Source organism: Phacochoerus africanus, chromosome 5 (assembly GCF_016906955.1).
Source record: "Phacochoerus africanus isolate WHEZ1 chromosome 5, ROS_Pafr_v1, whole genome shotgun sequence".
Taxonomy (NCBI): domain Eukaryota; kingdom Metazoa; phylum Chordata; class Mammalia; order Artiodactyla; family Suidae; genus Phacochoerus; species Phacochoerus africanus.
In genome coordinates this window covers 2,379,766-2,394,520 of record NC_062548.1, presented here as the reverse complement: position 1 = coordinate 2,394,520, position 14,755 = coordinate 2,379,766, and the positions used below count along the sequence as shown (strand labels likewise).

The window sequence follows — 14,755 nt, the reverse complement described above, 5'->3', positions numbered from 1 at the left end:
CGGGCAACCTGGGTTCCGCCCGCTCCCCCTTGGTAGACCTGGTGTCTCACCCAAGCCTGGTGACCCCACTGGGCCTGGCAGGGCTCACACCTGCTGGGCAGACCGGTGCCACCCCTGCCCCTCAGCCATAGCCAGAGCTGTGAACTGGTCCTTTGCTCTCTTGCAGTCCTTGGAGCGGCTGGGCGTGTGCGACCTCCTGGGGCAGGGCGGGACCACCCTCCTGGGTGCACCTGGGCCCTGGAGAAGGGTCTCTGTGCGCGCCCCCCCCCCGCCCCGCGCACCGCCCGGACCCCACCTACCTTCCCCGTCCCGGCGTTCCCATCTCCGCTTGGCACTGGCGCCCTGTGCTGCCCGCTTCCTCTGCCCCCGACCCCGCCAGTCCAGGCTCTGCGTGGCCAGCGGGCTTCGTCCTGGTGTCCTCGGCCCCTGGGTGGGACGTGCAGGCCGGCGCGGTCCTTGGGGTCGAGGCTCCCGGCCTCCCCGGGCTTGTCCTCTCATCCTCGTGCCCTGCTCCGGGGCCGGGTGGCCCTTCCGGAAGGACTGATGTGGGCTCCAGAGGCTCCTGTGAGCGTCCTACGGTGAAGCGCGAGTGCCTTTGCCGTCCGTGCTGGGGGGGGGGAGGGTGCCTGGCCGAGGGCCCCGCAGGTGTGTGGCGGCGACACGTTGTCCCCGGCGTGGGGCCTCTGAGCCGCCCTCGGGCGGGGAAGGTTCTGGGCCTGGATGCCCTGCGCCCAGCCGGGGAAGGGCCCCCCCAGGCCAGTCGGCCCAGACGCCCTCCTGCTCCTCGTGTCCCGGCGCTGAGACGTCCTGTCCTTGCTTCCCCAGCTGGGCCCAGAAGCGCGAGGACTGGAGGTTTCAGAAGACGAGGCAGACCTGGCTGCTGGTGCACATGTACGACAGGGACCAGGTGGGTGTGCTGGGGGCGGGGGGCACACCCTCGGGGGCTCAGGTCGCCCAGTGGTGGGGTGGGCAGGCCCCGTCCGGCACAGTGGCCTGGGCGCCCGGCCCCTCTGCGCTTGGCCTCCCTCTACCCCCGGCCACTGGGCCCGGCCGCACAGCTCCTTCCTCGGCCCGTTCCTCTCGAGGCCCAGCCCCTGCTCGGATTACAAAGAGGCCGTGGCCGTGGCCCCCGTCCGTCCTCACGGAGACGAAACCCGGGCTCAGGAGGAACCCGCTTGGGGTGGGGTCGGAACCCTGCTGGGTTTGCCCGGTGGCCGGACTCTGAGCCCAGGAGGCTGCGGGTGTGGCAGCGCCGCCGGAAGCCCTGGAGGCCCGGCGGGGTGTGGGGCTGAGGCTGAGGCTGGGGGCCGGTCACCCCAGGCGCTCCCGCGTGCGTCTCCCACACACCGGCCTCAGCCAGGGCTCCACACCACGTGGCCACCACCAGCTCCGACCCTCGGTGACGTCCTGGTTGCGGGGGGACGTCACACTCGCCCGGCGTCTGCCCTCCCCCCGCCCCCCCCCCAGCGTCCTCTGGTCCGGGTCGTTGCTCGTCCACTGACCCTCGTGGCCCTACCTGCTCCGAGAGGGCAGTTGTGCGGCCAGCGAGCTGGGTTGGGCCTGTCCATGCCCGGGTGGGGACATGTGTGATGGCTTGATGGTGACGCCAATCACGTGACTGCTGGCGGCTTTTCTGTAACTTCACCGACTCCCCCGGGGACGAGCTCGCGTCTGTGGGGTCGCTGCCCTGTCCTCACCAGCTCTCCTGTCCCGCTGTGGCCCTGTCTGAGTCAGTGTTGCTGTGATGCTGACCCGATGGGACTTTGCTGTGTCCTTCATCGTGTCCCCGCCAAGGAAGAGCCTGGCTGCCTCCCTGTGGGTCCGCGTGGTCCCCTCCCCGGGTCCCCGCCGTCCTGCCACGTCCACTCCCCACTCGGCCCGGGGCACCCGCCCCTCCTCCCTGTGGGCCTCAGACGTCTGTCCCCACGTCCTAGGCTGAGGGGACAGACCGTGAGGCGTCTGCGAGAGCCGCGGGTCTCCATTCCCTGGACCCCTCTCTCCCAGGACTGAGGGGTTGGGGTGACAGCTGGCTAGACTGACCGCCCACCAAGCCACCTGCCGCTGCCAGAGCCCCTCTGCTGCCTGGTTGCCCCTGGCCCCTCGAGACCACCTGGGGTGTGTCCTAGGGAGGTTTCAGTTTTGATGGAGTCTGATTTTCCCGTGTTTTCTTTGGTTGCTCGTGTGTTTGCGACATTGCCGAGAGGCCATTGCTGCCTGATCCAGGGCGGAGCAGTTTACCCCCGTTTTCTTCCAAGGGGTTTCTAGTTTCCGTTCTCACGTTCAGCCTCTGGTCGCCTCACAGTCGCTTCCGAATGTCGCGTGATCTTGGTGTCGCCAGCGCGAGGCCATGCTGTGGTCCCAGCAGCGTGGCCTGAGGACGGCGCTTCCGGAGTCCCCGTCGTGGCTCCGTGGAAGCGGATCCAACTGGGAACCGTGAGGTTGCGGGTTCCATCCCTGGCCTCGCTCCGTGGGTGAAGGATCCGCCGTTGCCGTGAGCTGTGGTGTAGGTCGCAGACGCGGCTCGGACCTGGCATTGCTGTGGCTCTGGCGTAGGCTGTCACCTGTAGCTCCGATGTGACCCCTAGCCCGAGAACCTCCATGTCCCGCGGGTGCGGCCCTGAAAGGACAAAAAGCAAAAAAAGAAGAAGACGGCTCTTCCCCCAGCGGGTGGTCTTGGCTCCCAGCCCCTCCCCGCACCTGCGGTCCTTCTCCTCTGTCTGCCCTGCTGCGCTGTGACCCCCCGGGAATGGGGCTCGTCTGCTTCCACTGACCCCCGGGCCCCCAGCCTGGCAGCCTGGACGACGGGGCACAGCAGGTGCCCTCTCAGAACCTGGCCTCCAGCGCTGCCCTGGGAGATGGGACCGTGTCTGGATGGGCAGCTGCGAGGGCGCGGTAGCCAGTGTGAGTGAGCCCCTGAGGGGGGTGAGCCCCTGAGGTCAGGGACGGGCTCACAGGGCCCGGCCGGGCCGTCAGAAAACCTCGGGCTGCGGGCACCTGGCTGCCCATGGGTCTGAAGTGCTGGGAACTTTGCGTCCTCATTCAGCAGATGTTTCCTGGGGGCTCAGCAGGGTCAGGATGGGGCCGGGGGGTCCTGTGCTGCTCTGGCCCCGGCCTCTGTGGACAGAGGGGTTTCTGGCTCCTTCCTGGGAACCCAGAGAAGGGACAGTCTCCAGAGACGTTTGTTCTCGCTGTAAAAGCGGTCATGGCCTGGCTGCTCCTGGCGGGCCTGGGACCTGCCCGCCAGCCTGGGGCTCTCAGCGCCTCCCTGTCCGCCACCGCCCCCCACCCAGAGAATGAAGGCGGCCCCTCGTCACGTCAGGTGCCAACCTAAACCCAGAACCAATCAAAGACTTAGTGGCGAGAGCGGAGCGGAGTTCACGGTCTCCGTCCGGGCCCAAAGCACCGTGACCCAGAAAACGGACCAGCAGGAAAACCTGAGCCGGCAGCAGTTTCACCGGGAAAGTGAAGCAGCCGCCCGCAGGCCCCAGTCAGGGGCCCGCCTCGGGGGCGTTCAGAGAGCTCGTCTCCGTCGGGGTAAGAGGCGCTTCAGAGCAGGCCGAGGCTCCGGCAGGAGCCTTTCGGCAAAGGAGGCCGGTGAGCGCCGACCGTGGCAGCGGGCAGGGCCTCAGCGAAGGGCAGGACCGCAGTCAGGTCAGGACACGGCCTCCCGCCCGCCGGGCGGCAGCTCCCTCTTGTTTCCCCAAGTCTCGCCCTGAGAGCCGGGACACACGTTCAAGACGCTTCTCTTCCTGTGCGGCCCCGTTTTACCCACGTTGCTTGTGGCCTGTTGGTCTGTGTGACCTCTGGTTTCGAAATCAGAGACTTTGCTCCAACATCTGGTGCCCTGTGGGGCCCACGTGTCCTAGGGGGAGCCTCAAAGCCTGGCCGGCCCAGGGGCCCCCGGCTTCCGTGCAGCGTGGGCGGGGGGGGGGCTGGGCTCAGCCCCCAGTGTCAGCTTCTCTGGGCCTTCTCTCTTGTATTTCTCAGATTCCAGAAGAGAAGCTTCTAGTCTTGCCACAGAGCTGCCAACATCGGGGGGGGGGGCGCGCCTCCAGCACACAGACCCTCTCGACGCCGGCTCCCCTTGGACTCGCCCGCCTGGAGCCCCGCACCCGCGGCCTCCGCGGCCCTCAGAGGGTTGGGCTCTGCCACCCCAGCCGCTTAGTGAGTTTCTTCGAGCTGGGAGTCGTGCACGTGACATCCACTGCTGTGACGAGCTTTGGACTGTGGTGAGGTCCAGCGTCTCTGGGCTTTTCTAGCTGCTGGTGCTTTTGCTGTCGGAGCTGAGCCCGAGGAATCCAAGGCCACAAAGATGTTCTCCCCTGGGTTTTATTTCCTAGATTCTAAGGGTCTTAGTTTTAGCTCTTTCTTCCAGGGCTTGGATCCGCTTTGAGTTAACTTTCGCACGTGGCGTGAGGGTCAGCTCGCTTTGCTCATGGACGTCCAGCTGTCCCAACACCACCTGTTGAAGAGAGGACTCCCCATTATCCGGCCTTGGCAGCCCTCAGAGGTCGCCTGGCCACGGACTCTCAGTCCTGTCCCTGGTCCGTGTGTGTGCGGACGCCTAGGGCTCCGCCGTCCTGACCGACGCAGCTTTCTAGTGGGTTTTGAAGTTCGTGTGTGTGGCTGCTGCTTTGGCCTCCCCGCAGCACAGGGAGCTCCCCAGCCAGGGATCAGATCCGAGCTGCAGCTGCGACCTAAGCCGCACGTGTGGCAGTGCCAGATCCTTGACCGACTGCTGTGCCAGGCTGGGGATCAGACCAGTGCTCCCAAGATGCTGCCAATCCGGTGGCGCCACAGCGGGGACTCTGCTACCTGCTTTTTCAGTGAACTTCCCGCCACCCGTTTTCAGCCCCGTCTTTATTCTCACTCCTGAAAGTGACTGCACAGCTGGTTCTGGAGTCCTGGGGGCAGCAGGGTCGGGGCGGTGGAGCCTGCAGCATAATCGGGGTTTCTCAGCTCGAGCCTCATCTTCCGCAGGCCTACCAACACTCGTTTTCAGCCCCAAGACGTTGCCACCGTTGTCTTTTTTCTATTCTCTTTGTCCTCAGAGCTCTATCTCTGTAAACATCTATCTGCTTTTGGAGTTCCCGTGTGGCGCAGTGGTTAACAAATCCGACTAGGAGCCATGAGGTTGCATGTTCAATCCCTGGCCTCGCTCAGTGGGTTAAGGATCTGCCGTTGCCATGAGCTGTGGTGTAGGTCACAGATGCGGCTCGGATCCCGCATTGCTCTGGCTCTGGCGCAGGCTGGTGGCCGCAGCTCCGATTCGACCCCTAGCCTGGGAAGCTCCATATGCTGCGGGTGTGGCCCTAAAAAAGACCAAAAAAAAAAAATCGATCTGCTTTCTGTTGTTTTGGTAGCTTTTCAGGAAGGCGTGAAAATTAATGTCTGCCAGCCTCTAGCACAAGCCAGAGCCTGGCACCTGGGGGAAACAGCAGCGGCTGGAAGAGGACACACGCGGCCAGCTGCCTGTTCCAGCTCCTGGCCCTGTGGTCCTGTGGCGACCGGGCAGGTGGCGCGGGTGCAGCTGAGCACACTAAACCCGGCTGGTCCCCCAGGCCGTCCGCACGGCCCCTGACCACACGTTCTCTCCCCTGCAGGTCTCCGAGGAGCACTTCCCCACGCTGCTAGCCTACCTGGAGGGGCTCCAGGGCCGGGCCCGTGAGCTGACTGTGCAGAAGGCCGAGGCGCTGATGCAGGAGCTGGACCAGGCGGGGGCCGGCGCGGAGGCCTCACTGCTGGGGAAGACCCAGCGTGCCCGCCAGGTGCTGCAGCTGCTCTCCTAGGGGAGCTCGGGTGGGCCTGGGCCTCCAGTCCCCCTGACCCCTGGCTCTCGGAAGGACTGCCTCTCACTCCAGCTCAGCCAGTTCATCCCGTAGGGGATGGCGGCTGAGCCCCTTCGCAGCGGAAGGCGCTCACTCAAACCACCTGGCCTCCCAGTGGCCCTCCAGCCCCCGAGGAGGGGCTTATTGAGGGACGTGTCTATTTTTCTACCAGGATGTCTTGGAGGTTGGCTGGCGTCAGCCCTTCCTGCCAGCCGTGTCCGTCCCTGTGTTCACCAAGGGCCTGGGCTGTGGCTCATGGGCCTTGCTGGCCAATTATAAGGGAAAGCTGAGTATTTTCAGTAAAAACTGGCCCCCAGAGGCCGTGGCTCTCCTGTGATTCGTTCTCTGCCTGTGGGTCATGCGGGCGGATCGTGAGTGGCTGCCGGGGTGCAAAGAAGGGCAGATTGGCTGATCAAGAATGTAGCTGAGTTCCCTGGCAGCCAAATCAAAAAGGGAAGAGTGAGGAGTTCCCTGGTGGTGAAGCTGGTCCGGGACCTGGCGTTGTCAGTGCCCCTGCTCAGGTCAGTGCAGTGGCGTGGGTTTGATCCCTGGCCTGAGAACATCCTGAGCTGCAGGAGCAGCCAAAAAAAAAAAAGGTGGTGGGAACTGGTCCTTGTTGCCTGTTCGTGGAAACGTTGAGGAGAGAGCCAGGCATCCTCCTCGTGGGCACTGGCCTGAGGGTTCCTTCCTCCCTGAGGCCCCAGGGGATGCAGTGCTGTGCTCCGCAGCGGCCCTGGCAGCACTGGGTGTGGGACCAAGTTCTAGATCCAGGCAGTTCCTGGGGTCCCCGTGCCGGCCAGAGGGGGCGCTTTGATGAGCCCGGGTGAGTCCTTGTGGGAGGTCTGCCTGCAGGTCCCTGGTTCTCCCAGGTTGTCAGGGCCGCTGGGCTGGCAGCCCTGGGGGTGGCTGTCCTCCCCGTCAGCGCCCAGATGCCATCGGCAGGAGAGTGCTGGTCCCAAGAAGGACGGAAGGCAGGGGGGCCACGTAGGCTGACACGGCAGGGCCGTCGCGGTGCCCCGGCCCGCAGGGCGGTTCCTGTCGGTTACTAATGCCGCTGGTGAGGCTGAGGAGCAGCCCCCAGAGGGTGGGTAGAGCCCCCCCTGTTGTAAAGGAGTCAGGACAGAGCTCGGCAGGTGTGGGCCGTGCCTTGTGGGGTGGCTGCAGAGCCATCAGGCTCACCGACCGCCCCCTCGCCCCCCAAGGAAGCCGCCCTTGGGGCCAAGGAGCTGTAGGATTTATGGCTGAGAAGCGGGTGTTTCCTGTTGGCCCTCGACTGTGAGAAGTGGGGGCTCAGCAGCTGCTCCCCCCACGGTGCCCCTCCCTCCCGGCCCCAGGAGGGTCGTGTCCACTTTGGGTGAATTGGGTTGAGCGTGTACAGTCGGTCCTGTGACTTTTCAGGGACCGTCCAGCCAGTGTCCCTGCTGGGCACCCCTGCACAGTGGGGCTTCTGGAAGTTAGACCCCCTACCCCATGTGTTCCCCTGTGAGGGGGCACAGCATCGTGGCTCCGTGGGCTCAGGACTCATGGGAAAATGTCTCCTGTCAGGGTCCCTTCGGGCCCAGGAGCTGAGACACCGTCTGTGTGTGTGTTCTTGGGGGTTCGCTCATGGTCTGGGGCTGCTGGGGTGTGGCGGGGGAGGCCCTGGAGCCAAAGGCAGATCTGGACCAAGAGCCGCCCACCAGCCCCTCGAGACCCCAAGGCCGGGGCTGCAGCCGTGAGGACAGCCGTCCAGGGAGCCCACTTACCCACACGATCCCAGCGCTGCCTCCAGGAAGGTGTCCGGCTCCACCTCCCCCAGGACCGCCCTCCCCGTCCGGGCCCCTTTCTGGACGTGTCGCCAGCACATCCAGAAGCACCGGTGCCTGTGCCGCGGCCCTGCCCTTGGTTTTAGGGAGCTTCCCACCCCCGCCCCCCGGGGGGCGTTGGAGCGTCATGTGCTGACCTTGCAGCCCTAGGCCCTTCCAGCAGGACCTCTGGAGACGGCCCAGAGGCTGGGGGGCATGCTCCCCGTCACAGGGTGCCTGGCACTGAACCCTTGGGCCGCAGGCCCCCCCCCACCCTGCGCACTCACCAGTTCGCGCCCCCAGGCAAGCATCCCCACATGGACAGCACAGCGCGGTCAGGCTTTTTAATTCCTGCTAGTCTGATACTCTCCAGGAAGGGCCTCTGACCCCCAGCTGGAGTGGGGGCGGCTTCTGCACACCCCCAGCCCTGTGCCCCCTCCAGTCCGGTCTGCCAGCCGGGCTCTGGGAGGGCAGGAGCCACGCCTGGCTTGCCTGCATCCAGCTCCACGGAGGTGTTGGCGAGGCCTTAGCTGTTAGTGCAGAATCCGCTAGCGTCGCTAACCAGCCCGGTCCTGGGCCCCAGTGTCCACCATCGCCAGCTGGCCCCTGAGGGTGCCTGTCCCCCGAGAGAGGAAGGGCTGGTTCCAGCCCGTGAAAAGCTGAGGCTCTGGCCACGGGAAAGGTCCGGGGCAGACGAGGAGGCGAGCGGTGGGAGTGGCCCAGAGGAGAGGCTCTTGGGGGTGGCCTGCCTGCAAACCCCCACTGCCCCTTCCCGCCGTCACCCCAGCTGGTGGCTGTCCTCTGACTGGCCTGTCTCCCACTAAGGTAGCCCCAGAGCTCAGGGTCCTGGCTCCACGGGCCGAGTGCCACCTGGCACGGTGGCGTTTGCAGGAGCTGCAGTGGAGCCAGGGCCCAGCTCAGTGCAGTGAGCGGGGGCCCGTGGGGCCTGCGGTGCCAAGACTGCCTCTGGGCGGCCCAGCAGCCCGCTGCCATCTCCCTACAGCCCTAAACTGAAGGTGGGTGGTGCCTGGTGACACTGATCCTGCTGAGGAACCAGATGGGGACAGTGGGGGAGGCACGGGGGAGAGAGCAGCAGGGAAAGGCCAGGGGAGGCTTGTGGGGGTGTGAGGAGGGGGTGCCGTGGAGGCGCCGCCAGGACATCTGGCTGCAGACAGGCAGCAGTCACGCCCCAGGGTCTGTGCCGGCAGGGGGGGGGGGAGGGCGGTGGGGAAGAGGACGAGGCTTGGGCGGGGTCTTAGGGCAGGGGTGGGGCACCCCTGTCCCCCTTGGTGCCCAGACGTGGCTGCCAGGTCTAGGATAGACAGCCCTCGCTGGCTGAGAGCCTGGCTTGGGTTGGCGGGCGGCCTGCCACGTGGTCCCCATCACCCACAGAGCCCCCCGCATCACCCTCCACCATCCCAAGCCAGGACCAACCCAGGCCAGACCTCCCGCAGTCAGTGCCCCTGCAGCCTGGGCACGGCGCACAGGGCCTGGGCTGGTGGCCGCATGGTGAAGGCTGGGGTGGGCGTGGTGTCCAGGGTGGCGGGGCTGAGCCCGGGCGGAGGCAGCAGGCGGTATCTCTGCAGGAGGCCCGCAAACAGCAGGAAGAGCTCGGACCTTGCCAGGCTCTCCCCCACACAGACGCGGCGGCCTGCGGGGGACACGGGTGCAGGGTGGGCTCCCGGAGACGGCGGCGGGGGAGCCCTGCCGGCCGGCGAGCCTGGGCTCCCGAGGCCCCTGGGGACCCGGCCGCCTGCCCGCCAGGGCGCAGTACCTGCAGAGAAAGGCAGGAAGGCCGCCCGCTTCACGAAGCACCCATCGGCGGCCAGGAAGTGGCCGGGGTTGAACTGGCGCGGCGTCTCCCACTGCGTCTCGTCCAGGAGCACGGAGCTCAGCAGGGGCACCACCGGCGTGCCCTGTGGGCGGGTGGCAGGTGGGCCTCTGGCCGGGCACCCTGTCCTCCCGGCCGTGCCCTGGGCGGGGCCTGGCAGGGGTCTGCCGGGGGTTCCGCTCCGACCCACGCCAGCTGTGGCCTAGCTCCACTTCCCAGGTGACCCGGGCCACGCAGTGTGGACCCCAGTCTGCTGTGGGGAGGCCCCAGGCTCGGGGGGGCTGTGACGCCGAGGGCTGCCCCCTGCTGAACCCTCTTTCCTGCATCCCCGCGGGCGTCTCTGAGGCCCTCAGCCCTGTCCACCCTGAAGGAGAGGGGCAGGTGGGGGAGGCCCGGCCACCCACCTTGGGGAGCAGGTAGTCGCCCAGCCGGGTGTCGGCGGCCGTGCACCGGGGCATGTGGGGCAGCAGCGTAATGTAGCGCTGGACCTCGTGCAGCACGGCGTTGGTGTAGGGCAGGGAGCGCTGGTCCTCCAGCCGGGGGGGCCGCCCGGGCCCCAGCACGCGGTCCAGCTCCTCCTGCACCCGGCCTGCGGGCGAGAGGGTGGGCGCCAGTGTCCCGGGAGCCTCCCTCCGCCCCCCGGGTCCCTGGCGCCCGCGGATGGGCTCTGGGCGCACCCTGCACACTCGGGTGCTTGCTCATCAGGAGGGCGGCCCACTGCAGCGTGGCGGCGGTGGTCTCCGTGCCAGCCATGACCATGTCCAGGGTGCAGGCCACCACGTTGTCCTCGGCAAACAGGCCCTCGGGGTCTTTCCCCTGCAGAGGTGAGAGGGGCCAGGCTCAGCCGGAGGCTGTGGCTCCGTCTGGCTCCATGTCCCTCCCGCAGGCCCAGGCTCAGGAGAGGTGTGGACCACAGGTCAGGCAGGAGGGCCAGGGCCAGGTCCGAGCTGAGCACCTGCAGCCTCCTGAGGGCACCACAGCCTCCCCGCCACCCCGTTTCACAGGTGAGGAGCCTGAGGCTCAAAGAGGCCCCCAGCCAGGAGGTGTGGGGCGAACAAGGATCCCTCTCCACCCCCGCTCCTCCTGGGGGGAACCCGGGGCCTCTTGGGTGGTGAGGCGGGGCTCGGCCTCACCTGGCCCTGCTGGATCAGGGCGTCCAGGTAGCTCTGCACACGTCCTTGGCTGGGTGGGTGGGGCCGCCGCGCCTCCAGGAGGGTCCGCAGAATGGCCCGCACCTGCTCGATCTTGCGCAAGACGGGCCGGTGCAGCTGGAGGAGGGCCCCGAGCCAGGGGCAGATGTTGAACAGCTGGGGGCGTGGCGGGAGGGTGAGGGCGCCGACCGATCCCCCAGCAGGTGTGTTCACCTGTCTGGGGCCCCTGGCGCAGCCCCAGGCTCCAGGCAGAGGTGCCGCAAGAGTGCACCCAGTCTGGGGCCCCTGCCCTGCCCTTCCCAGTGGGCCCAGCAGCCCCAGGGGCTCTGATGAAATCCTCCATCTCAGCGCCCGAAGGAGGGGCCACTTGGTAGGCAACACACCTGGGGGTCTGTGCAAGTCGCAGCAGGCAACTGTCAGCCTGTCCCCTGCTCCCCGCCCACCCGTGCGGATAAGATGAACCGGGGGTGGGGGTGGGGGTTACTGCTGAGGGAATAACCTAGAATGGGCTGCGACTCATTCTTAAAAAGAAGGGAGGGAGTTCCCGTCGTGGCACAGTGAAGACGAATCTGGCTAGGAACCATGAGGTTGCAGGTTCAATCCCTGGCCTTGCTCAGTGGATTAAGGATCCGGTATTGCCGTGACCTGCAGGGTAGGCTGCAGATGTGGCTCAGATCTGGCGCTGCTGCTGTGGCTGTGGCTGTAGTGTAGGCCAGCAGCTATAGCTCTGATTGAACCCCTAGCCTAGGACTCTCCAAATGCCGCTAATGCGGCCCTAAAAAGTAAAAAAATTAAAAAATAAAAAAAAGAAGGGAGGGAGTTCCCATGGTGGCGCAGTGAAGACGAATCCGACTAGGAACCATGAGGTTGCAGGTTCAATCCCTGGCCTCGCTCAGTGGGTTAAGGATCCCGCACAGCTGCGGCTGTGGTGTAGGCTGGAGGCTACAGTTCCGATTAGACTCCTAGCCTGGGAACCTCCATGTGCTGCAGGTGCAGCTCTAAAAAAATAATAAAGTAAGAGAAGGGAGGAGCTTCCCCTCTGGCACAGCAGGCTCTGGATCCAGCACTGCTGCAGTTGCCACTCGGATTCCATGCCTGACCTGGGAACCTCCATATGCCGCGGGTGCAGCCAAAAAGAGAAAGGGGGGTGGGTTTGCAAACTTGAGGGCCTCAGCTCAGCCTGTCGTGAAATGGGGGTCACGGCACAGCCTGTCTGGCCAGGTTGTCTGGGGGCCGCGCGCCCAACTGCTGTCCCGCGCCCGTGCCCCACCGCAGGGACCGTCACACGGGGCGCAGGGACAGAGGCCTTGGGGTGGTCTACTCCCTGGAGTCCCCTGACCGTCTGGCCTCCGTCCTCCTGGGGCTGCCTGGGGGCTCGGCCAGCCCAGCTTCGGGAGGAAGCTCCTCCCGCCGCGAGGGGTGGGTTCGAATCGGGGCTGAAGCCTGTGGCCTCGGGGGCTGGAGACATTGGCCTGCAGAGCAGGGATGCGCACGCCGCGGTGCACACCTCCCCCACCTCGCCGTGCCCCGCATGTGCCAACACGAGTCACAGCTCAGACTGGCAGTGGTGGCCACCCGTGGGGACGTTTAGAATCTGGGAGAGAAGGACACGCACACAGCCTAGAGGCACAGTGCGTTTGTGACGCTGAAGAGCCGTGGTGGAGGGGGGACGCCAGGTTTGAGGGCTTCGGGCCTGGGGGCATCAAACCCCAAATCCAGGGGAGAAGGGCCCGTGCGTACCCCGACCTTTGAGCAGGTGCGGCTGTTACTGATGGGGAGAGGGGAGAGGCGGGGACGCCAGTCCTTGTTTCCGAGAAGCACGGGGGCCTGGCAAGGGACCCACGGCCCGTCGCTGTGAGGGCAGCACACGCCTCGGGCCTCCTGGCTCCAAATCCAGCGCTGCCTCCGCAAGGCGCAGCCCGCCTCTCTGTCGGGGGGCGGTGCTGGGACCCCCTCCTGCCCGTCTCAGGCTGGCTCTCTGCCCCCTGCCCCCACCCGAGGGCGACCGCACCTGTATGCTGGGTGTCCCCAGGAGAACCATGACCTCATCGATGAGGCCCAGCAGGGACACGAACACAGGGTCCCGGTAGTCAAACCGCTGGCCGAAGAGGAGCGCGAAGAGGATGTTGGAGGGAGCCCAGCCGAGCAGCGCCAGCGGGAAGGGCCGGCCTGGGGGCGGAGACGGGCCTCAGGACTGAGGGGCCCCGCGAGGGGGGGTCCCCCAGCCCCCACTCACCTCCGTAGCTGTCCAGCTGCCCTGTCAGGTACCGCAGCTCCTGCAGGACCTTGTCGGCCACAGGCGCCCTTCCGACGCCCAGGCTGTGCAGGGCGCGCACGGTGAGCTGGCGGGCGGCCCTCCAGCGCGGCCCCGACGAGAAGAAGATGCCTGCGGGCCGGACGCACGCAGAGATGCGGGGCGGGAGCGGGGGACTCACTCCCGTCCCCAAGGCTGCTCCCCCGGAGCTGGCCCTGGCTGGCCCTGTCCCCGCCGGTGTGCCCTGGTCCTGTGTGCACCCACCCTGCCACGTGGACACCCCGATGCTCCCACAGGACCACGCTGGGCACGCCCCTGCCTGCTCCCCACGCAAGGGCCCTTCTTCTCAGCCGCCGCCCCCCGGGACCCAGGGCTCCCGTGCCCGGTGGGCCCCAGAAGCAGAGCTGGCCTCTGCCCCGCTCCGAGCCGCACACCTACCGCCGCCTCCCTGGATGAGCTGGAAGATGGCGATGGGGGGCCGGCCGGCCAGCTCCTGCCTGGTGCCCACCAGGGCCTCCCGCACCGCCTCGTAGCCGGTCAGCACGACCATCTTCTGGTGCCCCAAGTGGACAGTGAACACTGGCCCGTACTGCTGGGCGAGCTGGAGGGGACAGGCCAGCATCAGCCCACAGCCCCACCCCCAGCTCCCCCAGGAGCCTTTCAGTCCGTGTGGTTCACTGCCCGCTCTGCCGCCCCCAGCACATGCACGGCGGCCTCCAGGGCCTGAGAACCCTGGTGCCTGCAGCCTGGTGGGGTGGCTGTTGCAGCCCAGGGCAGCACTCTGTGCGTCACGGCTCCCCTGGGAGCCAGGGCTGCCCTGCCCTCCTCCCCGCCCACCTGCAGGGCCCCAGGGGCCACCAGGCAGCCTCGTGGGCAGGGGATGATGGGTGGGGGCTTTGGCTGGACGGCGCTCAGGGCCAGGGCCAGGCCTGCCCCTCCGCTGCATCCTCGAGCCAGCCAGCTCGACCTGGGCTGGGGTCCGGCCTGCAGCCCAGGCGGTGGGGGGGGCCATACCCAGCAGCAGTTCCCCCCTGCCCCACAGGCGCCCGTGTGCCCTGCTCCTGGTTCTTTCAGGTGCCAGACCTCTGCTGCGGGGTGCTGCTCCCAGGAGCGCCCTCGTCTAATGCTGCCTCCTCCAGGGAGCCCTCCCGGCCTGCTTCCTGGTCCCTGCTCCTCGCACTGCCCACCTGCTTCCCTCTGGGGTGGAGTGTCTTTCTCTTCCCCGAGGCAGGACAGGCACTGAGACTTCCTGTGTCCCCTGGGAGGCCAGCACCTCCCACTCCACAGGGGTCCTGGAAAATGGGGGCTCAGGGTCCCCTGAGTTGGGGCTGGGGTGGCTTCAGGGCTGGCAGGGGGCCCGGCGCTGGCCCAGGCGCAGATCCTGGCCGAGGCCACGCCCGCTCCGACCTACCTCCATGAATGACCGGTCCTGCTGTGACAGCCGCAGCAAATGCAGGTTCCCGATGAGCGGCAGTGGGCGCGGCCCGGGGGGCCAGCGAGGGGCCCGGGAAGGGGTGCGGGCGAAGGTGCAGAGCAGCCCCCAGAGCCCCAGGAGCCCCAGGAGCCCCAAGAGCAGCGGAGCCATGAGGACGGCGGGTGGCGAGGCCCCAGTCCCCTCCAGGGCCGCCCTCTGCCTTATAGGCCTCCTGGGAGGGCGTGCCGGCACCCCACCCACCCCGCCACCCCGAGAATGTGGAATGAGCAGTTTGCAGGGGACGGCCAGGCGGCTTAAAGCGGCAGGCGTGCGTGGAATGTGGGGTCGAGTCTGCGGCAGGGGCCCGGGGCCCGGGGGCCGGCGTCCAGGCCTGCACTTGGGCACCCTCGGCCCTCGCCTCGCTGGGGAGGACTCAGCCTGGCGGCCGGTTCGCGGCCTCTGCTCGGTTTCCCCATCAGAGCCCAGCTCGGGG

At 67.2% G+C, this 14,755-nt stretch overlaps 2 protein-coding genes across 2 annotated transcripts in view; one reads left to right on the top strand and one right to left on the bottom strand.

The window, feature by feature from the left end:
* Positions 1-6,165, top strand: part of C5H7orf50 (chromosome 5 C7orf50 homolog) — a 94,924-nt gene extending 88,759 nt beyond the window's left edge. The window contains exons 4-5 of the mRNA XM_047779253.1: positions 826-907; positions 5,604-6,165. Of these exons, the coding sequence (XP_047635209.1) occupies positions 826-907; positions 5,604-5,789 (268 nt within the window). The 3' untranslated portion in view covers positions 5,790-6,165. The remainder of the gene's footprint in view (positions 1-825; positions 908-5,603) is intronic.
* Positions 6,166-8,867: 2,702 nt separating this feature from the next.
* On the bottom strand, positions 8,868-14,458 carry LOC125126702 (cytochrome P450 2W1). Its single transcript, XM_047779109.1, has 9 exons — positions 14,260-14,458; positions 13,287-13,449; positions 12,831-12,980; positions 12,606-12,763; positions 10,577-10,750; positions 10,121-10,259; positions 9,848-10,032; positions 9,387-9,528; positions 8,868-9,263 (listed from the first exon to the last, which is right to left on the bottom strand). Exons 1-9 carry the CDS (start codon positions 14,431-14,433, stop codon positions 9,067-9,069), a joined length of 1,482 nt encoding a protein of 493 aa, XP_047635065.1. The 5' UTR covers positions 14,434-14,458; the 3' UTR covers positions 8,868-9,066.
* Between the last annotated feature and the right edge of the window lie 297 nt (positions 14,459-14,755).

Bases quoted from the DNA above. Each gene is read 5' to 3' on its own strand.
- LOC125126702 (XM_047779109.1), bottom strand. From the start codon at position 14,433: ATGGCTCCGCTGCTCTTGGGGCTCCTGGGGCTCCTGGGGCTCTGGGGG. The intron at 10,033-10,120 runs GTGCGCCCAGAG...TCTCGCCCGCAG, and splicing joins CAAGCACCCGAGTGTGCAGG to GCCGGGTGCAGGAGGAGCTG. The intron at 9,264-9,386 runs GTACTGCGCCCT...TGTCCCCCGCAG, and splicing joins CTTCCTGCCTTTCTCTGCAG to GCCGCCGCGTCTGTGTGGGG.